The sequence below is a fragment of the Ornithorhynchus anatinus genome, chromosome 7, assembly GCF_004115215.2.
Source record: "Ornithorhynchus anatinus isolate Pmale09 chromosome 7, mOrnAna1.pri.v4, whole genome shotgun sequence".
Taxonomy (NCBI): Eukaryota; Metazoa; Chordata; class Mammalia; order Monotremata; family Ornithorhynchidae; genus Ornithorhynchus; species Ornithorhynchus anatinus.
The window spans coordinates 60,361,208-60,388,624 of record NC_041734.1 but is presented as its reverse complement, the minus strand read 5'-3'; the positions used below and the strand labels follow the sequence as shown (position 1 = coordinate 60,388,624).

General features: G+C 58.6%; 1 protein-coding gene across 5 annotated transcripts; it reads left to right on the top strand.

Annotated features, from left to right (window-relative positions):
• Positions 1–664: 664 nt before the first annotated feature.
• On the top strand, positions 665–26,583 carry ETNK2 (ethanolamine kinase 2). Of its 5 annotated transcripts, none has more exons than XM_029069122.2 (8): positions 666–822; positions 6,788–7,047; positions 11,813–11,935; positions 18,734–18,876; positions 20,202–20,285; positions 21,630–21,799; positions 23,679–23,752; positions 24,137–24,287. In XM_029069122.2, the coding sequence occupies exons 1-8, from the start codon at positions 685–687 to the stop codon at positions 24,177–24,179; spliced, it is 1,035 nt and encodes a 344-aa protein (XP_028924955.1). In that variant the 5' UTR covers positions 666–684; the 3' UTR covers positions 24,180–24,287. The 5 variants fall into 5 exon arrangements, with proteins under 5 accessions (XP_028924954.1, XP_028924955.1, XP_028924953.1 ...); XM_029069120.2 differs by lacking the exon at positions 24,137–24,287 and adding an exon at positions 25,293–26,583 and having other exon boundaries at positions 667–822; XM_029069121.2 differs by lacking the exons at positions 23,679–23,752; positions 24,137–24,287 and adding an exon at positions 22,420–22,734 and having other exon boundaries at positions 665–822.
• Positions 26,584–27,417: the final 834 nt, after the last annotated feature.

Here is a 27,417-nt window from a genome sequence, read left to right as displayed (position 1 = left end):
GGGGCGGGGCCTAGAGGTGCTTTCGGGGGCGGAGCCAATAGGCGCGACTGGGGGCGGGGCTTGGAGGCGATCCTGGGGGCGGGGTCGAGAGTAGAGGCTGGGGAGGGGCCGATAGAGGATGCCGGGGGAGGGGCCGATAGAGGATGCCGGGGGCGGAGCCAAGAGGCGCGGCTGGGGGCGGGGCTTAAAGGTGATCTCGGGGGCGGAGCCGAGAGGCGAAGGTGGGGGCGGGGCCTAGAGACGAGGCCGGGGGCGGGGCCAAGAGGCGCGGCTGGGGGCGGGGCGTAGAGACGACGCCGGGGGGGGCGGAGCCAATAGAGGCGGTTTGGGGCGGGGCCTCGAGATGACGCCGAGGGGCGGGGCCAAGAGGCGCGTCTGGGGGCGGGGCCGAGCGATGACGTCGGTGGGGGGCGGAGCCAATCGGCGCATCGGGGGCGGGGCGCGCGGAGGGGGGCGTGTCTCCGAGGGGCGGGGAGCGTGACTCATGCTTTGAGGCCCCGGGCCCGGCCCCGCCCCCGTCGGCGGCTTTAGCGACCCTTCTGCGCTCCGGCTGGTGCGGGGCGGGGCTGCGCGCGGCGGCCCCCCGGGACCCCCCCCCCGCCCCCCGCCCCCCGCCCCCGGCCCGGCCCGGCCCCCCGCCGCCACCTGCCCCGGCGGCAGCCGCGCCCCCCGCGCACATGGGGCATGGAGCAGAAGGCGGCGGCAGGGGCGGCCGTCCGGAGGCTGGAGATGCTGGTGGACGAAGACGACGTCCTGCCCGGAGCCCTCCGGCTCATCCGGGAGCTCAGACCGCACTGGCCGCCCCAGCGAATCAAGACCAAGGTGGGCCGGGGCTCCGCGGCCTCCCGGGGGGGGGGGGCGGCACCCGGGCCCCCCCCCCTCCCCCCATCCGTCGGCCTCGCGCCGAGCCCCGGGCGGGTCCCGGGGGGGCGGGGGGAGAAGGCGCCGAGAAGCCGACGGGCCCCCCAGGCGCCCGGCCGGGGCGGGATTCGAACCCGCCACCTGCGACTCCCGGGCCCCGGCCGTCGCCCCCCCCCCGAGCCGCGCGGCCGCGTCCAGCGCTCACGAGGCGCGGAGCGCTGTGCTGAGCGCTCGGAAGGGACAGTCGGGCCCCAGAGGGAGACGGTCCCCGCCCGGCGAGGGGCCGGCGGGCCGAAGTGGCCAGAGTTTGGTCCCCAAGGGACCCCGCCGCAGCGGCCCGGACCGTCCGGTGGCCGGGGGCATCGGTGCCCCATCTTCCCTGGGAACCCCAGGGAGCCCGTGATGCCCCTCCCCTGCCGGAGCGAGGAGCGCTGCCCACCTGGTTACCCTAGAGAATGTGGGATGCCCTCCCCTGGGGGAGCAGGGAGCGATGCCCACCTGGTTACCTTAGGGAGTGTGGGATGCCCTCCCAGAAGCGATGCCCCCCTGGTTACCCTAGGGAGTCCGGGATGCCCTCCCCTGCGGGAGCAGAGAGTGATGCCCACCTGAGCCCCGGGGAGTCCGTGATGCCCACCTGGTAACCCCAAGGAGTCAGTAATGCCGTCCCCTAACGGGAGCGAGGAGCGATGCCCACCTGGTTACCCTAGAGAGTGTGGGATGCCCTCCCCTGTGGGAGCAGAGAGCGATGCCCACCTGGTAGCCCCAGGGAGTCTGTGATGCCCTCCTTGTGGGAGCGAGGAGCGATGCCCATCTGGTAACCCTAGAGAGTCTGGGATGCCCTCCCCTGTGGGAGCGAGGAGCGGTGCCCACCTCATTACCCTAATAATAATGATGTTGGTATTTGTTAAGCGCTTACTATGTGCCGAGCACTGTTCTAAGCGCCGGGGTAGACCCAGGGGAATCTGGTTGTCCCCCGTGGGGCTCACGGTCTTAATCCCCATTTTGCAGATGAGGTCCCTGAGGGCCCGAGAAGTGAAGCGACTGGCCCACGGTCACCCAGCTGCCAAGTGGCCGAGCTGGGGTTCGAACTCATGACCTCTGGCTCCAAAGCCCGGGCTCTTTCCACTGAGCCACGCTGCCCACCTGGTAACCCCAGGGAGTCCGCGATGCCCTCCCACACGATGCCCACCTGGGCCAGGTGAGCCACGCCAACCTCCCACGTGGGTTTTTACCCTGCAGGTGGGCACCGTCCCTAGGGACCATGGCGTGGAAGCTGAGGACCCCCCCCCCCCCCACCCTCCCCAGATTCCCCCCAGTGACTTTATCTTTCTTTGAGGAATAAAGATCTCTCTCGCACACACACACAACCGCAGAGGGATTCCTCCTAATAATAATAATGTCGGTGTTTGTTAAGCGCTTCCTATGTGCCGAACACTGTTCTAAGCGCTGGGGGAGATACCGGCTGATCAGGCTGGCCCGCACGAGGCTCACAGTTAATCCCCGTTTCACCGATAAGGTAACTGAGGCACCGAGAAGTGACTTGCTCAAGGTCACACGGCTGACAGGTGGCGGGGCCGGGATTAGAACCCGTGACCCCTGCCTCCCCGGCCCGGGCTCTTTCCCCTGAGTCACGCTGTCAGACCGGGCTAAGGCCCCGCGACTCCTCTATTTTGTTTTTTTTAACGGAATCGGTTAAGCGCCTACTAGGCGTCGAGGACCGTTCTGACTGCTGGGGTGGAGACACGTGAATCGGGTGGGACACGGCCCCGGTCACTCATGGAGCTCACGGTCTCGAATCCCCGTTTTAAAGTCCTGGAAACCGAGGCCCAGCGGGGTTAAGTGGCTTGCCCAGGACACACAGAATAATGAGAAGAATGGTATTTGTTATTACGCGCTTACTCTCACCGGGTGCCGGGCACTGTACCGAGCGCTGGGGTGGACAAAATTGAGTTGGACACAGTCCCCGTCCCGCATGGGGCTCACAGTCTCGATCCCCGTTTTACAGATGCGATAACTGAGGGCCGGAGAAGAAAAGCGACTCGCCCGGGGTCAGGCGGCAGCCAAGCGGCGGAGCCGGGATTAGAATCCGTGACCTTCTGACTCCCGGGCCCGGGCTCCGTCCACTACACCGCGCCGCTTCCCGAAGGCGGCCCCGAGGCCCGGCGCGTGTCCGAGCCGGGATTAGAATCCAGGTCCTCCGACTCCCGGGCCTTCGCTCTCTCCACTGGGCCGTGCTGCTGCTCTGAAATGAGGGCAGGCCCCAGGCAAATCATCCTATGAGGAGCGGGAGGGCCTGCGGGGGCTGCGATCTGTCCATTCCGAGCGCTTAGTACAGTGCTCTGCACCTAGTAAGCGCTCAGTAAATATTCTTGAATGAATGGGATGGCCAGGTCGGCGGGCCAGGGTAGGGAGTATCGGCATTCAGTACGGTGCCTGACACACACGGTGAGCGCTTAATAAATACCAGAATCGTTGTAAAATTGCGCCCGAGGAATAATAATGTTGGTATTCGTTAAGCGCTTGCTCTGTGCAGAGCACTGTTCTAAGCGCTGGGGTAGGTACGGGGTGAGGCTCACAGTTCTAACCCCCATTTTCCAGATGAGGGAACTGAGGCACAGAGAAGTGACCTGCCCACAGTCACACAGCTGACAGTAATAATGTTGGTGTTCGTTAAGCGCTTACTCTGTGCAGAGCACTGTTCTAAGCGCTGGGGGGGATACGGGGTCATCAGGTGGTCCCACGTGAGGCTCACAGTTAATCCCCATTTGACAGATGAGGTCACTGAGGCGCAGAGAAGCCAAGTGACTCGCCCACGGTCACACAGCTGACGCGTGGCGGAGCCGGGAATCGAACCACGACCTCTGACTCCCAAGCCCGGGCCCTTTCCACTGGGGCGGAGCCGGGATTCGAGCCCGTGACCTCCGCCTCCCAAGCCCGGGCTCCTTCCGCTGAGCCACGCCGTTGGGTCGGAGGCCGGCCCGCCCGGCCCGGCAAGCCGCCGGGGTCACCGGGGGACCTCCGGGTGTTGTTCGTGACCTGCCGGGTCACCCGGGTTCACCGCCCTCCCAGTTCGCGGCGCAGACGCCTCCCGGGGCACGGCTCTCCTCGCTCCCCCCCCCCCCCCCCCCCCCGACCTCGGGCAGGCTGCAGGGCGGGGAAGGCGACGGCAGTCAGTCGCATCTACTGAGCGCTCACCGTCTGCGGGGCGTCGTACCGGACGCTTGGGAGAATGCGATCTAAAAGACGCCCCCCCCCCCCCCCCCCCCCCCGCCCGCAACAAAGGTCCGGGGAGGGAGACGGACGTGAATATAAAGAAATCACAGATACGTGCCAAAGTTCGGTGGGGCCGGAGGGAGGATGAATAGAAGGAGCCTGTCAGGGAGAGGCGGAAGGGAGCGGAAGAAAAAGAGAAGAGGGCTTAGTCAGGGAAGGCCTCCTGGAGGAGATGTGCCTTCAATAAGGCTTTGAAGTCTGTCGGAGATGAGGGAGGAGGATGCTCTGGGCCTGAGGTGGGACCTGGGCCAGCGGTCGACGGCGAGATAGATGAGATGGAGGAACAGTGAGAAGGTTGGGATTAGAGGAGGGAAGTGTGCGGGCTGTGGGTATTTAAGCGCCCGCTATATGCCGAGCACTGTTCTAAGCGCTGGAGTAGATACAGGGTAATCAGGTTGTCCCACGGGAGGCTCGCGGTTAATCTCCATTTTACAGATGAGGTCGCCGAGGCCCATAGAAGTGAAGTGACCTGCCCACAGCTGCCAGGCGGCAGGGCCGGCATTCGAACCCGTGACCTCTGACTCCCAAGCCCGGGCTCTTGCCGCCGAGCCACGCTACTAGGAGAGTGGTGAGGTGAGGTAGGAGGAGGCGAGGCGATCGAGTCCTCCGAAGCCAGTGGCGAGGAGTTTCTGTTGGCTGCAGAGGTGGGCGGGCGACCCCGGGAGATTCTTCGGGAGAGGGGAGACGCGGCCTGAACGTTTCTGTACGGAAACGATCGCTGTGACCTACCAAAGGCCGTGGTCAAGGTGGCCCGGGCGGAGAGGGTTCTGCCCTCCGCAGATAATAATAATAATGCTGGTGTTTGTTAAGCGTTTACTACGTGCAGAGCACTGTGCTAAGCGCTGGGGGGGGGGGGGTAATCAGGTCGTCCCGCGTGAGGCTCACCGTCTCAATCCCCATTTTACAGAGGAGGGAACTGAGGCCCAGAGAAGTGAAGTGACTTGCCCACGGTCACCCAGCCGACAAGCGGCGGAGCCGGGCTTCGAACCCGCGAGCGCCGCCTCCCGAGCCCCTGCTCTTGCCGCTGAACCACGCCGCTTCTCTCCAACCCGGGCATCCTGCTTCTTTCAGGGTTGGCTCAGAGGGAGGCTGGAATCGTGAGGAGCCGAGGGGGGGTCTGGGGCGCTGAGAGACCCGCCTACCCGTCCCCGCTCCCAGCTGGGGGAGCAGGAAGAGGTGGAGGCTTAGCCGAGCAATCTGAAGCGGAGCTCAACCCACTAGACAAGCAGGATGGCGAAGTGGATAGAGCACGGGCCCGGGAGTCAGAAGGAAATGGGTGCTAATCCTGCCTCCGCCACCCGTCCGCTGTGTGACCGAGTGGACGAGGCTCTTCGCTTCTCTCTGCCTCGGTTACGTCGTGTGTAAAATCACGATGGTATTTAAGCGCTTACTATGCGCAGGGCACTGTTCTAAGCACTGGGGGAGATACGGGGCCATCAGGTCGGCCCACGTGAGGCTCGCAGTTAATCCCCATTTGACAGATGAGGGAACTGAGGCCCAGAGAGGTGAAGTGACTCGCCCGCAGTCCCACAGCTGACGAGCGGCGGGGCCGGGAGACGAACCCATGACCCCCCGACTCCGAAGCCCGGGCTCCTTCCACTGAGCCACGCTGCGAGGCCCCATGTGGGACGGGGACTGTGTCCAATCCGATTTGCTTCTGTCCAGCCCAGAGCCCAGTACGGTGCCTGTCACGTAAGGAAGCACTTACCAAATAGTATTTAAAAAAAATTATCATTTGTCTAAGCCAGGGACCAGCAGGTACGTCGGGACCAGGATCTTGAGCGGTGGAGGGGAGGGGGGGGCTGGAGGCCCAGTGGGAGGGAAGGAGCATTCACTAGGGGAACTTCGATGCATTTGACCCTTTGAACTATATTTTTAGAAGTTCTTTATTTGTACTAATGTCGATCTCCCCCTCTAGACTGTAAGCTCGTTATTAATTATTAATCCTATTTATTGGGCGCAGGCCGTAGGCAAGGCGCCGTACGAAGCTCACTGTGGGCAAGGGACGTTTCTGCCGACTCGGTTATATTGTGCTCTCCCAAGGACTTAGTACAGTGCTCTGCGCGTACCAAGTGCTCAATAAGTACCACGGACCGATTAACGCGATGGCTCCTTTTATTCGGCTCCTGTTGTTTTAGCGCCGTCTCCGCCAGCCTCCCCACCGTGGACCTCTCCGCCTGACGGCCGAATGCCCTCCCTCCAACTCCGCTGTTCGGATGGGGGACTGATCGGGAATAATCGTGGCGTCTGTTAAGCGCTTACTATGTGCCAGGCAGTGTGCTGAGCGCTGGGGCGGGTACAGGCCAGTCGGGTTGGACGCAGCCCCGGTCCCCCGGGGGGGGGCGTCACGGTCTCAATCCCCGTTTTCCGGATGAAGTGACTGAGGCGCAGAGAGGCGAAGCGACTCGCCCGAGGCCACCCAGCAGGCGGGCGGCGGACCCGGGATTAGAACCCGTGACCCTTCGGCTCCGAGGCCTTTGTTCATCCGTTCAGTAGTATTTACTGAGCGCTTACGGTGTGCAGGGCGCTGTACTAAGCGCTTGGAATGGACAGATGGGTAACAGAGACGGTCCCTGCCCTCGGACGGGCTGCCAGTTGGATACTAAGCCCCGCTTGGGCTCCTCCCCGACCCTCCTCTCCTCCTCCCCTCCAGCACTTCACCGACGGCATCACTAACAAGCTGGTGGGCTGCTACGTGGACGAGGACATGATGGACACCGTGCTGGTCCGCATCTACGGCGAGAGGACGGAGCTGCTGGTGGACCGGGAGAACGAGGTCCGCAACTTCCAGCTGCTCTGGGCCCACGGCTGCGCCCCCAAACTCTACTGCACCTTCCAGAACGGGCTCTGCTACGAGTTCCTCAAGGGGACGGCCCTGGGGCCCGAGCACATCCGCGAACCCGGCATCTTCAGGTGAGCTGGGGGCGGGGGGCGAGGCGGGCGGGGCGGGGGTCCGGCCTCGACTCCCGTCCCTCCGGACTCTTCGGAAAACACCCGCCCCTCCCTCCCTCTCAGCCGCGAGGGGGGGGAAACGGAGGGGCGCGGGATGCTTAATCAGTTGGGGGGGGCGGGGCTGGGGGGGGTCTCCTCTGGGGTCCCTGCCCAACCCCACCTCCAGGCCGCCTCGCCTTGCGTACTGACTGGGCGTGACAGGCGGCGTCGGGGCTCACCGGAAAGGGCCCGGGCTCGGGAGTCGGAGGTCATGGGTTCGAATCCCAAACTCTGCCCCTTGTCGGCTGTGTGACTGCGGGCGAGTCGCTTCACTTCTCTGGGCCTCAGTTCCCCCATCTGTAAAATGGGGATGAAGATTGTGAGCCTCCCGTGGGACAACCTGATGACCCTGTATCCACCCCAGCGCTTAGAACAGCGCTCTGCGCATAGGAAGCGCTTAACAGATACCGACGTTATTTATTATTATGGAAGGGTAATGACGATAATGTGGTATCTGTTAAGCGCTTCCTATGTGCAGAGCGCTGTTCTAAGCCCCGGGGGAGAAGCAGCGTGGCTCAGTGGAAAGAGCACGGGCTTTGGAGTCAGGGCTCATGAGTTCGAATCCCAGCTCTGCCACTTGTCGGCTGTGTGACTGTGGGCAAGTCACTTAACTTCTCTGTGCCTCAGTTCCCTCATCTGTAAAATGGGGATGAAAACTGTGAGCCCCACGTGGGACAACCTGATTCCCCTATGTCTACCCCAGCGCTTAGAACAGTGCTCGGCACATAGTAAGCGCTTAACAAATACCAACATTATTATTATTATTATTACAAGGTGATCAGGTTGTCCTGCATGGGGCTCACAGTTTTTAATTCCCATTTTCCAGATGAGGTAACTGAGGCACAGAGAAGTGAAGTGACTCGCCCAAAGTCACACAGCCGGCCAGCGGCTGGAGCCGGGATTGGAACCCATGGCCTCCGACTCCCGAGCCCGGGCTCTTTCCACTGAGCCGCGCGGCTTTAGAGGACCCAGGTTCTAATCCGGGCTCTGCCACTTGCCTGCTGTATGACCTTGGGCAAGTCACTTCACTTGTCCGTCCCTAAGTTTCTTCATCTGTGAAAAACGGGGATTAAATCCTACTCCCTTCTACTTAGCCGGTAAGCCCTATTTGGGACGGGAACTGGGTCTGACCTGATGATCTTGTATCTACCCCAGAGCTTAGTACAGGGCTTGGCACATAGTGAGCACCTAACAGGTGCCATAGTAATTACCTCCAAGGCTGGGCCAAACCCTCCAGGACACCTAGGTCCCAGTCCCCAGGCCCCAGGGGTCGGACTGGAACTGAAAAGGGGTGTTGGGAGGGCGGGACCCCAGTGCTTAGTTCAGTGCCCGGAACATAGTTAAGCGCGTAACAAATACCATCATTATGATGATGATGATGCCACTTGCCTCGTGCCGGGATCGGCAGAGGCGGGGATAGGGTCTCAGTGAGGTCTGACCAGCCCCCCCCCCGCCCCGGCCTCTGCCCTCCTGGAGAAAAGCCGAAACCTCGGAAACAAAACTTGGCCTTGATCGCCAGGTCCTCCAGAAGGGCTGGGTCCCCGCCGCCCCAGGGCTGCAGGTAAGTAGGGACGCAGCCCACCCTAGGTATTTATTCCGCCCAGGTCCAGCCTGTCCCAGGATTTGACCAGTCGCTCCCAAGTCTGGCATTTTGGGAATCATGAGTATGCTGGGCACCGGGGAAAGGTGGCGGAACTTCTAGCCGTTCCGGCTAAAGTGCCTGGGATCCTTGGGACAGAGAAGCCGCGTGGTCTGGTGCATAGTGAGCGCGTAACAGAATGCCCATAAAAAAAAAATTGGGTGACCCCTCCCCCCCCCCCCCCCACTGGCTCAGGGAAGATCGATCCATCTCCTGACTTGTTGGCAGGGCCGGATTAGTGCCCGCACTCAAATTTTTCTGGCCCAAACATGGCATCATCCTTTTTTGAACCTGAGGACCCAACCCTACTCGCCTGGCCCCTGTCCTCCCATTGCTGCCATCACCCGAGCCCAGAAGATGCCCTCTACATGGGCAGGAGTTAACCGAGCGGAGTCAGTTGTCAGCGGCACTGGTTCTCGGGACTGGAGTACTCTCTGCCACATAATAATAGTAATAATAATGGTATTTGTCAAGCGCTTACTGTGTGCCAGGCACCGTACTAAGCGCCGGGGTAAATACCAGCAAATCAGGTTGGACAGAGTCCCTGTCCCGCGTGGGACTCACTGTCTCAGTTTTACAGACGAGGTAACCGAGGCCCAGAGAAGTGAAGTGACTTGCTCAGAGTCACAGAGCAGACAAGCGGCTGAGCCGGGATTAGAACCCGTGACCTTCTGACTCTCAGGCCCGTGCTCTATCCACCACCCCACGCCGCTTCACCATCGGCGCAGAAGCAGGTTGGCTCGGAGGAGCTGGGGGCAACCAGGTCAGGCTCTAGGGGTGAAACGGAGAGGCCGGGGAGCTGCCGTTCCTTCTCCTTTGCCCTCTTTTCCTGCTCACCCCGCTGGACTCAGAGCACCAAAGTACTCTCTACGGAGGAGAAGTCACGGACAGACCTCTGTGACTTTCCATCCTGTGCCACCAACAGCCCACCGGAAATATTCCCGAGGAGGGGATCCGCGCCCGGGCCGTCTTCCCGACACCCGTCAACCCCGCTCTCGGGCGATTGGCCGTCCACGCCAGGGGTTACAGTGAGCTCGCCGGCCTGAGTCGAAGGGAAACTTGTAGGGGTTCCTTCCCCCACACCCACCCCTCATTTCCAACCCCCCACCTCAGCCCACTCCCACCCCTGACCCCGAACTGAGCTCGAACCTGACCCGTCTCTGTTACTCCCGTGCTAGAGCGTCAATCACCCCGAGAGCCTGCGACAGTTTAGGAGGGACTGAGATTGAAAAGGGATTTAGCAGTGGCAGGTGGGCCCGGTCTTGAGACTAATCGGAAATCCTGGGTCGAAAGGCACGGTGTGCTATGGCACCGTCCAACCTCCTGTGACTGTCAGAGCCTGGCTCGAATATGCCATGTCTATCGGGGACCTCAGAGTCTTCTGCCAATTCTCCCGTGTTTCCAAAGCTTGGAAAGGAATTTTACCTACTTCAGTAATTTCTCTTGGTAATCCATTGCAGAAGTCCTCCCCTTTCTCACTCAACATTTCCTGAAATGTCTAGACCGTCAGCCCGTCAAAGGGCAGGGACCGTCTCTATCCGTTACCGATTTGTCCATTCCAAGCGCTCAGGACAGCGCCCTGCACATAGTAAGCGCTCAGTAAATACTACTGAATGAACGAATTTAGGCTAGACAGCGGAAAGAACCTCTCTCCGGGGTGGGGTGGGAGCCGCCAGAATGGACGTGCCAGAGAGACGAAGCATCTCCTTCCTCCGAGATCACCCAGCTGCGTGGGGCGGCGCCAGGAGCGATCCCTCCTGGAGGTTGAGGGAGGGATGAGATAACCGGGCTGGGTTAGGGGGCTTCTAGGGGAGCGTGGCCCGCCACCCACCCGGGTGGCCTCTGCCTGTCACACTCGGGAGGCAAAAAACCTCACAGAGCACCGGTGGTACGGTCATTGCTATTCCAGACAACGGCTCCATCGACATTCAAGGAAATGCCTCGCGGAATCTTCCTCTGGGAAGAGATGAGGAGCCGGAAAGACCGCCTGCCCCGGCTCCCGTTTTTCCCGACTCACCCCCCTCTCTCCCCGGGACCCCGGAGCCCTCCGGCCGCCCGCCGGGGGTGTCGCCCCCGGGGCTCCCCTCAGCCTCCTCGTGACCCGACAGGGCACCCAAGGCCCTGCCCCTTTCTGGAGCTGGGCACCGAGGGGGCCCGGGGAGCGGCCTGGTTACAAGGTTTCAAACTGCAAAATGCCTTTGTTGTCCTCATCCGGCGATTATTATCCAAGCAACGGCTAGGGGAGAGCGGCTCAGAATGCGCGAGGAGGGGGGAGGACCGGGAGCGAGCAGGGAGAGCGAGGCCGGGAACGAGGGAGGGGCCCGCTCTCGGGGTCCGGACCACAGGGTCAGCGCCAGCCCGAGGCCGGGCCTCTGACTTGCCGGCCCCTCCCCGACCGGCCTCCTCCAGCATCTCCCCCTGCCCTCGGCCCTCTACCACCCCCTCCCCCGGGACCTTGGACGATGTCCATGGTGGAGCTTGAAAATAGAGCGCAGATTAGTTTCGTGTCCTTGGTGCCGCTCCGCCAACTCCGACTCCCACGGGTGTGAGTGTGGCCAAGAAAGGGCGGCGCCGGGGCCCCCTCCCGGCCTGGTAAGAGGAGAGTGCTGGGACTCTCCTGCCCATCCTTGGCAAGGGTGCCCCCCTGGGCTGCTGAGGAAAGGAGAGGGGTGAGGGAGGTCTCAACAGGTGGTCTGGGGGGAGATGGGATTCCGATCGTCCCCCCCCCCCCCCCCCCCCCCCCCGCCCCCATCTGTTTTCTCCCCCTTCCACCATTATGGGGAAAAGCAGAGCTCCAGCCGGGAGACTCCATCCCTGCCCCTCCTCCTGCCCTGCCTACCCACCTCCTCCGATTTTGGGCAGGGTGTCGAGGTCTACAGACCAACGGGTCGAATCTCCTCGAGCTCGGGCCTCTCTGAAGCCTTGGGCCACCCGGGGCTCTTTCCCGACCTGGAGCAGGGCTCACCCCCTCCTTTCTAACCCACACGTCCACCCCGGCCCCTCTGGCGAGCTCGGTGGGTGACCCCCTCGACCTGGGCTCTGTTGCAGGTTAATCGCTCGGGAGATGGCAAAAATCCACACGATCCACGCGAACGGCAGCTTGCCCAAGCCCAATCTCTGGCACAAGATGCACAGTTATTTCAGCCTGGTGAAGGATGAGATCAGCTCCAGGTAAGAGAAGGCGGTAGACGTGAGCCCGCCGCAGCCGGGCCCCCGGTGCCCAAGCTGGGGGGTTTGGCGGGGCCGAGGGGCGGAGAGAACAGAGGGCAGGACCGGACGGGCCCCGGGACATCCGCTCGGCATTCACCGTCACTGACCAGGAGCAGAGCCTTGAATCGGGCCCAGAGGGCGGTGACTGCAGAGAGTCTCCACGTTTGCTCGGAAGAGACAATCTCAGGGTGTGTGATGGGGGGGTGGGGGGGGAGGTGTTGAATGGACACAGGCCAGTAGCGACCCACGACGCAAAGTGGTTCAGTAATAATTGTGATATTTATTAAACGCTTACTACGTGCCAAGCAGTATACCGGGGTAGATACGAGATCATCAGAGCAGACCTAGTCCCCGTCCCACAAGGGGCTCACAGTCTAGGAAGGAGCAGGATTTAATCCCCGTTTCACAGATGAGGAAACTGAGGCACGGAGAAGTGAAGTGATTTACTTACTATGTGCCAAGCACCGTTCTAAACACTGGGGTAGATACAAGTGAATCAGGTTGGACACAGTCTGTCCCACAGTGGGCGCGCCTTCTTAATCCCCGTTATTTTACAAATGAGCTAATTGAGGCACGGAGAAGTCAAGTGACTTGCCCAAGATCACACGGCAGACGTGGTGGGAATTGGCATTAGAACCCAGGTCCTTCGAAGTCCCAGGCCCGGGCTCTATCCACTAAGCCACGCTGCTTCTCTAAGCGCCGAGTACAATCTCTGCACACAGTAAGGGCTCGATAAATGTGATCGATTAATTGATCGATTCCCTCATTTATTGGGCACTGACTGGGTGCAGAACACTGGGCTAGGGGCTTGGGACCACACGATAAAAAGAAAGAACAGAACATCTGCCCTTTAGGAGTTGACAGCCCAGTGACTGAAACATATATCGGGCAAAGATAAACACGAGGGCCGGTGGGGAGCCGAAATGATTGGAATAGGAATAGAAGTAACAGTATTTATCAAGTGCTGACTGTGTGCAGAGCACTGTATTAAGTCCAGGGAGAGTATACACCGTATACACGGTCACTGGTCGACCCCGAGGGGGGCTCCCAATATTATAATATACAGTGGGGAGAGGGGACTGGCAGGAGCCAGGTAGGATGAATCTGGGAGGGCTCCACAGAGGAGGAGGGGTTGGGGGAAATGATGGGGACCGAGGACTCGCTGGGGACACTTGCCTGAGCCTCAGTGATAGAGAAGAGGCAATAATAATAATAAATCTGGTATTTGTTAAGCATCTACTGTGTGCCAGGCACTGTACTGAGCCCTGGGGAGCACGAGAAGCAGCGTGGCTCAGTGGAAAGAGCCCGGGTTTGGGAGTCAGAGGTCATGGGTTCGAATCCCGGCTCTGCCACTTGTCAGCTGTGTGACTTTGGGCAAGTCGCTTCACTTCTCTATGCCTCAGTTCCCTCATCTGGAAAATGGGGATTAAAACTGTGAGCCCCATGTGGGACAACCTGTTTACCTTGTATCTACCCAGCGCTTAGAACAGTGCTTGGCACATAGTAAGTGCTTAACAAACACCAAATTATTATTATTATTCTCTGTGCCTCATTTACCTCATCTGTAAAATGGGGATTAAGACTGTGAGCCTCGTGCGGGACAACCTGATTACGCGGTATCTACCCCAGCGCTTAGAACAGCGCTCTACACGTAGTAAGCGCTTAACAGACACCAACATTAATGAATCAATTACAAGCAGATGGGGTTGGACACGGTCTCTGTCCCGCGAGGGGCTCACAGTCTCAATCCCCATTTTCCAGATGAGGTAACTGAGGCAAAGAGAAGTGAAGTGACTCGCCCCGTGGCCCACAGAAGGCAGTTGGCGGAGCTAGGATTGGGACCCAGGGCCTTTGACTCCCGGGCCTTCCGAGATGGGACCGTGGGGTCCGTTGCAGCTAAGCTAAATCCATCGGGCCGAGACCTCTCCCTCCACTCAGGGGCAGGAGCTCCAGCTCGCTGCTAACTTGTCAGGGCTCATCCCGCACCCCACCCAGCCTTGACAGACAGCTGCCTGTCATCCCCTTAAAGATCTCCAGGGACCGGGGCGCTCCCACCCAAAGCGGTGTCTCACATCCCTCCCGTCAAGAAGCTCTTCCCTAAATCCTCCTCTAATCTCCCTGTCGATCAGAACCAATTGCTCATTGACCTGCAGCTCCGCTCCTCTCCTCCTCCGAAGGCCCTTCTTCTCCCCTCCCCGGGAAGGAGAGAGACCAAGGTCAGAGCCTCCCTCGCCTCTCGGGTCTCTTCGGGTAAATCGAGGGGTGAAGCCCCCGGCCCTGAACTCCCGCCCACACCCGGAAGAGCGGCGGTAGGAGAACAGATGAGGGGACCGGCTAATTATTAACGCTGACCCCACTGCCAGTCTTTGGCTGGACCCGGGACTTTATCTGCACTGTCCCTCTTAATAATTAACGACTCGTTTTTAGGGACATAACATCTCCGATGCCGTCACCAAGTCACCCCTCAGAGGCCTGCTCTCCCCCTCTCCTAAAGTTTTCCTTTCTGCTGACCCGAGGGCTTGGTCAGACCCTCCGGCTGCACCCCTCCGGGAGAAATTCGGAGAGTAATAATAACGTTGGTATTTGTTAAGCGCTTACTATGTGCAGAGCACTGTTCTAAGCGCTGGGGTAGATACAGGGTCGTCAGGTTGGCCCACGTGAGGCTCACAGTTAATCCCCATTTTACAGATGAGGGAACTGAGGCACCGAGAAGTCAAGTGACCTGCCCGCAGCCACCCAGCTGACAAGTGGCAGAGCCGGGATTCGAACCCATGACCTCTGACTCCCAAGCCCGGGCTCTTTCCACTGAGCCAGGCTGCTTAGGAGAAGGGAGGCGGCCTCTGCTGTGAATTCAGAGGAGAAGAGCCGATCGCCGAGACCAAATTTCCAAAGGGATGTGGGCTGTGTTCCGGCCCGCCGTGTGACCTCGAGCGAAGTACTTAACCTCTCTGGGCCGCGGCCTCCCTCTCGGGAAAGCAGATGAGATGATCCCTATCCCTTCTCTCCTTCACGGATCCCCGGTGGGAATGAAAAGACTAGCAGAGATAAAGGACCTGCATCTTCATTTTTATTATATTTATTATCTATTATTATCTTTATATTATTATTATAACCCAGTTATGCCTAGGAGAAGAGCAACAGCGTTGGAAAACAGTTGCTCCAAGAAATCATTCATAAAAGCTGCTCGATAGCCTTAAAGGAGCAGTAGAGCCTATTGATATTGTGATATTGCTTTTCCCCTGAGCAGAACTGGCCCCCAGAAGAGGCCCAGAGAATAATAATAATAATAATGGTGGTATTTGTTAAGCGCTTACTATGTGCCGAGCACTGTTCTAAGCGCTGGGGTCGACACAGGGGAATGAGGTTGTCCCACGTGGGGCTCACAGTCTTCATCCCCATTTTACAGATGAGGGAACTGAGGCACCGAGAAGTGAAGTGACTTGCCCAAAGTCACACAGCTGACAAGTGGCCGAGCCGGGATTCGAACCCGTGACCTCTGACTCCAAAGCCCGGGCTCTTTCCACTGAGCCACGAGGCTCAGCGCTCAGTACAGTGATCGCACACAGTAAGCGCTCCATACATGCTATCGATTGGAACTGGAAGACAGATAGTGGAAAGAGCACAGGCTTGAGTGTCGGAAGACCTGGGTTCTAATGCCGGCTTTGCCGCTTGTCTTCCGTGTGACTTTGGGCAAGTTGCTTAACTTCTCGGTGCCTCAGTTACCTCATCTGTAAAATGAAGGTTAAGACTGGGAGCCTCACGTGGGACAACCTGATTACCCTGTATCTACCCCAACGCTTAGAAGAGTGCTCGGCACGTAGTAAGCACTTAACAAATACCAATATTATTATTATTATTATTGTTCTCTGGACCTCATTTTCCTCATCTTTAAAATGGGGACTCAGTACTTTTTCTCCTCCTCCTCTAGACTGTGAGTCCCAGGTGGGGCAGGGACTGTGTCCAATCTGAATGATTGTCTTGGATCTATCCCAGTGCTTAGAATAGTGCTTGGCATATAGTGAGCGCTTAATAAATACCATAATTATCATCACTACCATTGTTATTATTACATATCAACCGAATCTGGAGACTCCAATTCAAAGTGGAGCCTGGGATCCTCTCGGTGACGCTTGTTGAACAGCCTAAGGATCTGGGGATTCCACGTGAACTGGCTGAAGTTCCGAAGGCTGTAGTTCTGAAGGTTCTTAGTAGTACTATGACTACTAATAATAATTATGGTATTTCTTAAGCGCTTACTATGTGCCAAGCCCCGTTCTAAGCACCGGGGTACATACAAGGTGATCAGTCTGGACACAGTTCTGGTCCCGCAGGGGGCTCATGGTCTTAATGCGTGGCTCAGGGGAAAGAGCCCGGGCTTGGGAGTCAGAGGTCATGGGTTCGAATCCCTGCTCTGCCACCTGCCAGCTGTGTGACTGTGGGCAAGTCACTTCACTTCTCGGTGCCTTAGTTATCTCATCTGTAAAATGGGGATTAAGACTGTGAGCCTCACATGGGACCACCTGATTACCCTGCATCTACCCCAGCGCTTAGAACAGTGCTCTGCACGTAGTAAGCGCTTAACAAATACCAACATTATTATTATTACTATTTCCTCTTCGGCACTTAGGCTCTCCACCCAACCCCGGTTTAGGCTGTGAACCCGTCGCTGGGCAGGGATTGTCTCTATCTGTTGCCGAATTGTCCATTCCAGGTGCTTAGTACAGTGCTCTGCACATAGTAAGCGCTCAATAAATACGATCGAATGAATGACTGAATGAAAGTACATAGCCTTGTATGCGATTGCTCCCTCTACCCGTAATTTATTTTAGCATCTGTCTCCCGCGCTAGGTCGGAAGCTGCTTGAGGGCAGGGATTGGGGCTACTTACTCTGTCGAACTCCCCCAAGCGCTTAACCCAGTGCTCTGCACACTGTAAGGGCTCAATAAATACCACCAACTGATTGATGGATGGATCGACTGACTAACCAAGAGATTTGAGAAGCAGCGTGGCTCAGTGGAAAGGGCACGGGCTTGAGAGTCAGAGGTCATGGATTCGAATCCCTGCTCTGCCACCTGCCAGCTGTGTGACTGTGGGCAAGTCACTTCACTTCTCGGTGCCTCGGTTACCTCATCTGTAAAATGGGGATTAAGACTGTGAGCCTCAGGTGGGACAACCTGATTGCCCTGCATCTACCCCAGCGCTTAGAACAGTGCTCTGCACATAGTAAGCGCTTAACAAATACCAACATTATTATTATTATACGGTAGGGATTATCTTGGTCATTTGATTCACAAGAATTATCATTACAGTTGTTCATTTTTATTTCAAACCCCAGTACCCTCAAAAACGTGCCGTTAGCTTGCCGGCCTGAAAGTCCATCAGAGAAAAGCAAGAATCTGAACGAGGGGGAGATACTAATAATAATGTTGGTATTTGTTAAGCGCTTACTATGTGCAGAGCACTGTTCTGAGCGCTGGGGTAGATACAGGGTAATCTGCATTCCCAAGCTCTTGGGGTAGGGTGGGGGCATGAGACTCCCAGCCTCAGACATCCCCCACGTGAATAAAGTCCAACAGGAGACAGTGAAGGAGAGAACATTTTGTTTGGGTCCCTTTTGCCCCCGACTCCGCCTCACCCGGGATTGGTTCTCGAGGGTTCCCGGCACCGGACCAGAGTCCGGTCATCCCAGCCCTGTGCCAGCAGTCAGAGTCCAGGGCATCCAAACCAATCCGATGGGATGGTCTTCACCGCCCTCTCCCGCCCCTCTAAGCCCAGCTAGGGTCCGATCGATCCGTGGTATTTATTAAGCGCTTACCATGTGCAGAGCACTGTACTAAGTGCTCGGGAGAGGACGATACAACAGAATTAGCAGATACGTTCCATAGCGGCCGGGTGGGCGTCGAGCCCCTCCGGGAGCCCCAATCCTGCTCTGAGAATCAGCGTGACCCGGTGGAAAGAGCTCAGGGCCGGGAATCAGAGCACCTGGGTTCTCATCTTTGCCTGCTGGGTCATGGTAGACAAGTCACTTATCTTCTCTGTACCTCAGTTTCCTTATCTGTAGCCTGGCCTAACGGACAGAGCCCGGGGCCTGGGAGTCAGAAGGACCTGTGTTCTAATCCCGCTCCGCCATTTGTCTGCCGTGTGACCTTGGGCAAATCGCTTCACTTCTCCGTGCCTATTACCTCACCTGTAAAATAGGGATTAAGACTGTGAGCCCTTTGTGGGACAGGGACTCTGTCCATCCCGATTAGCTTGTATCCGCCCCATTGCTTAGAACAGCGCTCGGCACATAGTAAGCGTTCAACGAATACCATCATTATTATTATTATTCTTAGGATGGGAATTCAGTACCTGTTCTCCCTTCTGCTTAGACTGGGAGCCCCAAGGACTGTGTCTGACTTGAGTCCCTTGTCACTACTCCCTCCCTACCTAGTAAGTGCTTAACCAATGCAATTACGTGTTGTTATTTTTACTATCATTATTACTGTAATTCCAGAGGACCCTGATAAGAGGTGAAGCCGCGGAGGTCTGGTGTCTCCATTTCTGCTGGATAGTTGCGTTTTCCACAACTGTTCCCTCTTTTCCAAATATCCCCAGGATTATCGGTGTCTTCCCCCCTTTTCCGGGTTACGCACTCAGTCCCAGGAGTCCTGCCTGCCCACCGCTGCCGCCTCCGCCCCTCACCCCACGCTGCCTCCTGACTTTGGCTGCTTTGGTTCCATTCCACTCCTTGTCTGACCTGTCACCCTGCCCTCTCAGACTTTCCCAGGGAATGCCCAGCGTGGAGGTACTGGAGCAGGAGATGGCCTGGTTGAAAGAGCACCTGTCTCAGCTGGATTCTCCCATAGTACTTTGTCACAATGACCTGCTCTGCAAGAACATCATCTACAACGAAACAGAAGGTGGGTGGCAGGCAGCCCCAGTGGAGACGAGCGGCGCGAGGAGCAGGGGATGGGGAATCGGTCAGAGAGGACCCCTGACCTGAAAGGGAAGAACGGTTCGGTGCGGCCAGGGGATTGTACCTTGTTGACCTGGTGCTCTCAGGAAAGTGCTCTCCCGTGAGGGGTAAAGTGCTCAAGATCATTGAATACCAGGAAGGTCTTTCTAGGGCTTAGTGTCTCTTTTATTTCCCTTGCCCCTTTGGGGATAATAAGAATAATAATGTTGGTATTTGTTAAGCGCTTACTATGTGCAGAGCACTGTTCTAAGCGCTGGGGTAGACAGGGTAATCAGGTTGTCCCACATGAGGCTCACAGTCTTAATCCCCATTTTACAGATGAGGTAACTGAGGCACAGAGAATAATAATGTTGGCATTTGTTAAGCGCTTACTATGCGCAAAGCACTGTTCTAAGCGCTGGGGGGATACAAGGTGATCAGGTTGTCCCTCATGGGGCTCACGGTCTTCATCCCCATTTTACAGATGAGGTAACTGAGGCCCAGAGAAGTGACTTGCCCACAGTCACACAGCTGCCAAGTGGCAGAGCTGGGATGCATTTCTTTATTTCTTTCAGGGTCTTAGATGTCTACCCGGTGAGGATTCTGTCCCCGTTGGGGCTGTCTACCTCGGGCCGCTATCTTTTCTAGATCTGTTTCTGCTGTCTTCCTCCCTCTGCTTCCCCTGAGAGCATAGGGGAATGAGCCCGGAGTGAGAACACTGACTTAAATTTTCGAGAAGACAATCAAGTCAGGAAAGGACAAGTCGAAAGCTCCCATTTTTAAGGAAGCCCAATGTGGATGACAGATCAGGGGACAGGCTGACTGCTGTGAATAGGATGGTGTGGGGAAGCCCTGTAGGGTTCCCCATCCAGCCCCTATCACAGTTTCAGTTGGAATGAGATGGAAGGGGCTCTTGAGGTCATCTTGTCACCTCCCCTGCCTCCAGAAAGAATCTGAGAGATTCCTTCCTGTGTTGAAAGACTCCCAGAGAAAGATCCTGCAACCTCCCTCCACCTCCCAACCCAATGGCCACTACTCCCAACTCCGCATAGTGTTGCTGCAGAGAGGGGAAAATGCGCTCTCTGCCGCGTGGGAGGACCGAGACTGAGGTTTTGCTGGGGAGAATCCGGGGGGAGCAGGGGCGGGTTTAGAGATGAGTGACGTCCGGGATGAACTCCGAGGGCCTTCTGGGGGGACGCGGCCTCCCCGGCTTTGAGCCGACCGAGAGCTGTGCTCTCCCCATCCCTGCCGGGCTGCCCCCCGCCCCCAACCCCGTCGTCCTCCCCGCAGGTCACGTGCGCTTCATAGACTACGAGTACGCCGGCTACAATTATCAGGCCTTCGACATCGGCAACCACTTCAACGAGTTCGCAGGTGAGGCGGGCCCATGCTGGGAGCGCTTGGGGGCTCCTCGGCGAGAAGCCGTCCCTTAATCCTCCACTGCGTGCCTCACCTGATGGCTCCTCTGGGCAGGCGGGGGCTGGGAAGAGGAAGAGCCGTGCCCCCCGCCTCCTCCCTTCCCCCCGGAGGCTTCTGCCCGCTGCTGGGATCGTGGGCAGGAGGAGGTGACACCCAACGGCCTTGACTCCAGCCTCTTTCTCACCCGGGATTAGGAGTCAGCAATCAATCGATCAATCCACTTGAAATGCCCCTCTTGTGCCATCTACGGGCCCCCTAATCCGAGGGGTGCCGGGCGTTGGGAGCAGCTGCTCCTCTTCCCCACTCCCTCAGGTGACCCTGCCTCCGGGACCAGCCCTGACTCGGGGTTATTTACCCGGAAGGCCTCGGGGCCGTCCTTGAACGGAAGAACTGGAGCCAAATCACTGCCTCAACCACTAGGCACCATTTTCTCACTTGATGGCGGGGGGAGGGGGTGGGGGGGACCTCTGGCAGGGTGCAGCTGGGCACCCAAACCCAGTGACCTAGGACCCAGGCTGAGGCCCGTGGGTGGCTCTCAGGTGCCAAACAAACAACCCCTCCAGGGAGGGGAGTGGGGAGGGAATGATCATTCCCAAATATTTCAAGTCCCTTTTGCCCTCTGCACAGAACAAAGTTCATTTGGAGTTTGCCCAGAGGCATGGGCAACCTCAGCCTGCCACCTGATCCGACCTGAGGGGGGAAAAAAGGCTAGAGACCGGGTTTGCCGGGCCATCGGACTCTGGACCACCCCAGGTCCAGAAAGATCCATTAGGCAGAGGGCCTAGAGAGCTGGCCAAGGGGCCCGAGACCCCGTGCCGGGGGGCGGAGGGGTCATTTGGGCGGGTGGCCCACAGACATCGCTGGCGTATGAACCAGGAGGAGGTGGGGGGAAGGGTCCCCGTAGGTCCTGGCGTGGGCCAGAAATCAAGGGCCTGGGCTGTACTTGGCCCACGGTGGTTCCAACCCTTGTGTGCCCCGGGCTGAACCTAACTCGAGTGCTCCTGGGCCCAGGATGAGTTCAGCCAAACCCGAAGTCAAGTATCACAACCTGGGGGGGGGGGGGGGCGGTTGTACAAATGTGCGGTTGCCCCTGGAGCTGCTGGGATCTGCAGACCCTTCCTCGCGGACCAAGAAGCTCCCCGGCCAGCCTCCGGTTCCTCCGGCTGAGCTCCGGTGCCGGCCCCTGGCGATGGGACGGTAGTTTCTGGCGGGAGATGCCCCCGTGTCCTGGGCACCGTCCCCCTCTATCCCAGAATCCTTGGTTTGCCGCTCCAAACGTCCGCGCCCCCGCCTTTGTAGGAGTGAACGAGGTGGACTATAGCCTGTACCCCAGACGGGAGACCCAGATGCTGTGGCTGCAACACTACCTTCAGGCGCACAAGCAGCTGAGCAAGGACCATCCGGGAGGGTCGGCGGTGACACCCAGGGAGGTGGAGAGACTCTACGTGCAAGTCAACCACTTCGCCTTAGTGAGTGGCTGCGTCCCCGGGGGAAACGGGGAGGGGGGGTGACGGCAGAGGGGTGGGGGTGGGGGGCCGGGCCCCCATCCGCCCCTGGGACGCCACCTTTCCGGATCGCAACCGGCCCCGGAGAGACCCGGAGCCAGAAGCTCCCGCTCTGGGAGGATGGCAGGCAGCTGGCCTCAGAGGAACCGACTCTACTCTGCCCTGATGGGTTTGCGGCGGCATAAAGACGTAGAATCATCGAATCTCCGAGCTGGGCGGGTCCTCCGGAAGGTCATCTCGGCCAACTCCCCGACTCCGGGCGGGACTGTAATTAACCAGCCCTAAACAGATGGGGACCGTCCCGGGGAGGGCAACCCCTCCATGACTTGTTCTGGTGTCTCTCTCACCTGACAGGAGCTTCTTCCCAAAGGCTAACGTCAATCCCTCCTGCCTGCCGCAGTTTTTAATCTCCTTTCTCTGGTTCTGTCCTTAGGGCGGGTGGCGAGGTCCTCTGTGTAGGGTAACAGCCCTCCCTAGCCTCCAAATCCGTTTTAAAGTTCGTCCCTCGGCCTTCTCTTCTCCGGTCCAAAAACTCCCAACTCCTCTAACTTGGCCTCCTGTGTCTTATTTTCCAACACATCCAGCTGGCGTTCCTCTACCCCTCTGCCAAGTTCCCCGTTTGCCTCAGAAGTCCCAAAGAGAGGAAGACCCAGTGCCCAGCTCCGGGTTGGGTCCCTACCATCTCTCCTGTGTCCAGCGAACTGATCCCTTAATGACCCAGCCAACAGGGGTGGGGCAGCGGGGGGAGAGAAGCCAGAACTTGGGGCGACCCTCGCCCTGGGCCACCAATGGAGAGCAAAAAACCCCGGCTGCCGGTTGCTCTTTGATGGGATCGGCTGGTGTGGGACATCACCTTGCCTCCTACAAATTCAGTGGCCCAGAACAGGAGAATTGAGGCAGGTGGGAAAGGAATTCCCCCTCTCCCCCCCCCCCCCCCGTTTCCTCCGTCAGGCTGGGGCAGTTCTGGCCCCGTCCCGGGGGGTGGGTGTGCACAGGGTGCTGGGGAGAGGAGAGATTTTGGGTCTGGTACGGTCGTTGAAAGATGTGGAGGGCAAATGTTGCAGTCCGGGGACATCAGGGGCAGGGAATGTGGGAATACCTAGGGGTTGGGGTCTGTGGGGTCCCTCAGGATGCAGAGTTGGGGGGGGGGCGGTCACCCGAGGGCAGGGAGCATGGGCCCCCCCCCCCCCCCCCAGGGTGTGGGGAGCATGGGATTGCTCTGGGCCTCTCCGGAAGAAATACACCCCTACCAGGCAGCTGCAAGTGGTGGTGCCGGCAGTGCGGCCGTAGCCGGGGCAGGCAGGGCTGCAGCCGCTCTGGCAGAGTGAGTTACGACAGAAGAATGGGAACTTCTCAACACAACCCACACGGTGCCTCCCCAATCCCCTTGTCCGGTGGGCCGCGGTGGAGGAAGAAGGGGCCTAGAGGGGGAGGCTCCGGGGAAGCAGGGACCACTAGTTGGAACCGCTATGTCTGCCACGGATGGGATGTGCCCCAGAGAGGGCAGGAGGAAAAAGACTGATCCCCAAATCAGCCTTACTCCCAGACTGCTCTGAGAACTGGGTGCTCTTCCCAACACCCAGCACTGCCCCCCTACCCCCACCCACCCACAGTGGGACATCCCCGGGACCCCCAAGCCCAGAGCTGGTGCCAAATTCTCCCCGTGGGATCCGAAGACCAGAGCCAAGCACCTGACAGCCCCGCCACCTCACTCCTCCCGACGCCTTGTTGGTCCCCTCCGCCCCCCCAGTCGGCCCTTCTCGGGGGTGGTTTACCATCGGAGGGGAGAATCGGGCAGCCCGGAGCCAGCCTCACCCTTTGGCTCTCTCCCTGCCCCTCTCAGGCCTCCCACTTTTTCTGGGCGTTTTGGGCTCTCATCCAGAATCGATACTCTACCATAGACTTCGACTTCCTCAGGTGAGCAGGGCGGATGGGTGGGTGGGAGAGGGAAGGAGGGCAGGGAAGGGAGGGTAGGAAGATCGAGGGCAGGGAAGGGAGGGTAGGAAGATCGAGGGCAACTGCCCCGCTTCCCTCAGGCTCTGCCCCCGGGGACAAGGACAGGGGTACCCTAGGCCTGCTGGGCCCAAATCTCGCCTCCTGCCTGCTAGATCTCGGCCCTAATGAGCAGGGGAGCCCTGAGGGGAGAGGGTTGTAGGCCTCAGGGAGAAACCTCTGCCTGGCTATTTGCCAAACACTGTACTAAGGACTGGGTAGATACAAGATCATCAGGTTGGACACAGATCCTGTCCCACATGGGTCTTGCAGCCTATGGGAGAGAAACAGGTATTTTACATTTTACAGTGAGGAAATCGAGGCACTGAGAAGCGACTTGCCCAAGATCTGAAAACTGGTCCTCTGACTCCCAAGCCAATGCTCTTTTTGCTAGACCAAGCTGCGTCTTGGGCTAGAACCCCTGATTAGGGAAGAAGTAAATCTGCCCTGTTAGTCTGGACTCCTTTTCTTCCTCCTCCTCATCCCTCCATCCTGCTCAAGATTGAACATAAGCAGGGCTCAAAGATGCTAAAATAATAAATAAGAATAATAGTAGTTGTTAAAGATGCCATAATAATAATAATAATAATGATGATAATATGTTAGGCACATGGTCTGAGCCAAGCATAGATCTAAGTCCTGGGGTAGCTACAGGATAATCAAGTTGGGCACAGACCCTGTCCCACACGGGGATTTCAGTATAAGGAAGAGGGACAACTGGTATTGAATCCTCATTTTTCAGCTGCGGAAACAGATTCACAGAGAATGAAGTGACTCGGACTGAAAAAATGCCCAAGGTCACACAGCAGGCCAAGTCCAGGGGGATCTCACAGGGCCAAAGACCGCCTCAGCCCCCGCTTCCCTAATGTGCCTTACCCGGATGGCATGCCTTGATGTAGGGATTAGGGCGACCCAGCCTCAAGGAGGGAGACCCCAAACTCAAAGCTCCGGGGGCCGTTGTCCCTCCCTGCCTCCGCTGCAGCTGGCCCCCTTCCACAGCCCCCAGAGCTGCTTGGCCCACTCAGAGAAGAAGCGAGCTAGGACACGCTGACCTGTGTCCAGTTCATTTGACAAAGTGACCTTTCCAATCCCCCTTGCAGACCTCTAGCCATGACTGTCTGCCTCTCTCAGGGCAATAGCAATAGCAGATCCTAGAGTCCAGAAGGCCTTCAACTTTAATGACAGACCACTAACTAACCAACCGAACAACCAACGCAGGGCCTGTGATTCCCTTCACCTGGATTCATTATTGCAGTTAACATAAAATTGGGAGCTCTCTCACCGGTGTGATGGAAGCGGGTAGATGTGATTGCTGCAGGTAGGGAACTTTGTTGTTCCTGGAGTCACTGACAGTATCGGGGTGAGAACTAGGCTGCAGTGGTGCCGCAGGCTTTAGGCCGTATGGCTGTGAACAACATGTGGCTGCCTGACCCCTCCCCCCCCAACGCCCCCATCTCTCCCACAGATACGCGCTGATCAGATTCGACCAGTACTTCAAGGCGAAGCCCCTGGTCACTGCCCTGGAAATGCCAAAGTGACCCTTGGCCACCGCCCAGGGACCTCGGCCCCTCCCCACCTCCGGAGGCCATCCGCTCCGGCCGGCCCGGACCGAGGGATGAGGAGACCGGGGAGGGTGGTGGTGGTGGGAGTGGGAACTGGGTGGGAGGGAGATGCCAAATCCCGGGGCCCCCCGATTAAAACCACAGCCCTCGCTCCCCACTCTGGTCTCAGACTCACGGGGATCAACCGGGTCGTGGCAGCGGGCGAGAGAAGGCTGGGTACAGAGATGGAGTCGGGGGATGGGGGAGAGGCAGTGGTGTTGCCATGGCAACATCACGGGACGAGGCACCTTCCCCTGCACCGTCTCCACCTCCTCGACTCTGCCCTGGACCACTATCGCACCTGGCGGACTCCAGGCACCTCCCGGACCTCTTTCGGCTCTTGGGGGCAGGGGGCCGGGCACCGCCCCTTCTCCCCCCACTGCCCAAGCCACCTCTGCGAAGGGGCCGTGCCGCGGGAGGCTCCTCGGATGACCCCGGGTAGCCGGCTGTCCAGCTCCTACACGGCCCCCGGGGGACGCCTCGTGCGTCCCGCTGGGGTCCCTGCCTCTCCCCACCGGAGCCAGTCCCCCTGCCTCAACCCCCGACCCATCCCCTCTTCCCCACCCACTCTCCCGCCTCCCACCCGGGATTAAATCTCTGCATACAGACAGGGTCCCCGCAGTTTCTTGCCCTCCTGGCAGGTGGCTACTGAGAGCCCCGGGGGGCCGGGGCTGGGTGGGGGAAGGGGCTCTCCGTTCAGTTTGGAAGCCAGGAGGCTTAGGGCATTCCCCACCCTCGCCAGTGGAGGAGAACCCCAGTTGCATCCTTCCACTGCGTCCCGCCCTTCCTCCCGGGATGCCGTGAGCTCCCTCTCCCCCCAAGTCTCCTACCTCACCTCGCAAAGCTCTTGCACTGGAATTAGCCGTGGCCAGGGACCAGGGGAGGGGGGCCGCCCAGAGGAGAGGGGGGTCACCGGGGAGCCGGACCTCAGCAGAGCTAGGTCCTGGAGGGAGGGGAAGCTGCCTTAAATCACTGAGTTTCTTTACCGGGTCCCTAACCCTTGGGGACTGCAGACAGCACTTGCTTCTCAGCCCCTCCTGGGCCTTGGGGTCTCCCTCCCTCCCAAGCACAGAAATTGTGAGATTCGTTTGTAAATGATCCGGTTTGTTCTTCATTAAAATGGCCGTTTCGGGCCCATGCTGGTAGCCTCTGACAGCCTCGAAGCTGGATTTTGGATTTATCGGCGGACGAATGGGGAGCGAGGGGTCGGCTGGGGCGGAGGGTCAGACACGTCCCCACCCCCATCTGGGGAGTGGGGAGAGCTGGACTGTGGGTGGGGCTCACACCCCCCTATGGGGCCAGACAAACGAGGGAGGGGTCCCCCGATGTGACCGACTCCCAGTGATCCATCGATCGTATTTATTGAGCGCTTACTGTGTACAGAGCACTGTGATAATAATCACGATGGTATCTGTTAAGCACTTACTATGTGCGAAGCACTGTTCTAAGCGCTGGGCGGATACAAGGTGATCAGGTGGTCCCACGTGGGGCTCACAGTCTTAATCCCCATTTTCCAGATGAGGGAACTGAGGCCCAGAGAAGTGAAGTGACTTGCCCAAAGTCACACAGCTGACAAGCGGCGGAGCCGGGATTATTCATTCAATTCAATAGTATTTATTGAGCGCTTACTATGTGCAGAGCACTGTACTAAGCGCTTGGGATGAACAAGTCGGCAACAGATAGAGATTAGAACCCCTGACCTCTGACTCCCAAGCCCGGGCTCCTTCCACTGAACCACGCTGCTTCTCCCTACCTACCTGGACTCTCACTACCTGTACTCTCTTTCTACCCAGTCCCTTGCAAAGGTGGGAGCTGCCCCACATAGACCAGGGGGCTGGTACCCACTCACTGGTTTACGGTGCTTGTCAAGCGCTTACTATGAGTCAAGCACTGTTCTAAGCGCTGGGGTAAGTATAATTCAAATAGGTCCAACCAGGGGACGTGGCGGGGGGGGCATTCAGAATAACGGCCTCAGGGGAAGAGGTCCCA

Coding starts and splice junctions, on each gene's coding strand:
- ETNK2 (XM_029069120.2), top strand. CDS start 685: ATGGAGCAGAAGGCGGCGGCAGGGGCGGCCGTCCGGAGGCTGGAGATG. Junction 7,048..11,812: donor CGCGAACCCGGCATCTTCAG/GTGAGCTGGGGG, acceptor GCTCTGTTGCAG/GTTAATCGCTCGGGAGATGG. Junction 18,877..20,201: donor CATCTACAACGAAACAGAAG/GTGGGTGGCAGG, acceptor TCCTCCCCGCAG/GTCACGTGCGCTTCATAGAC.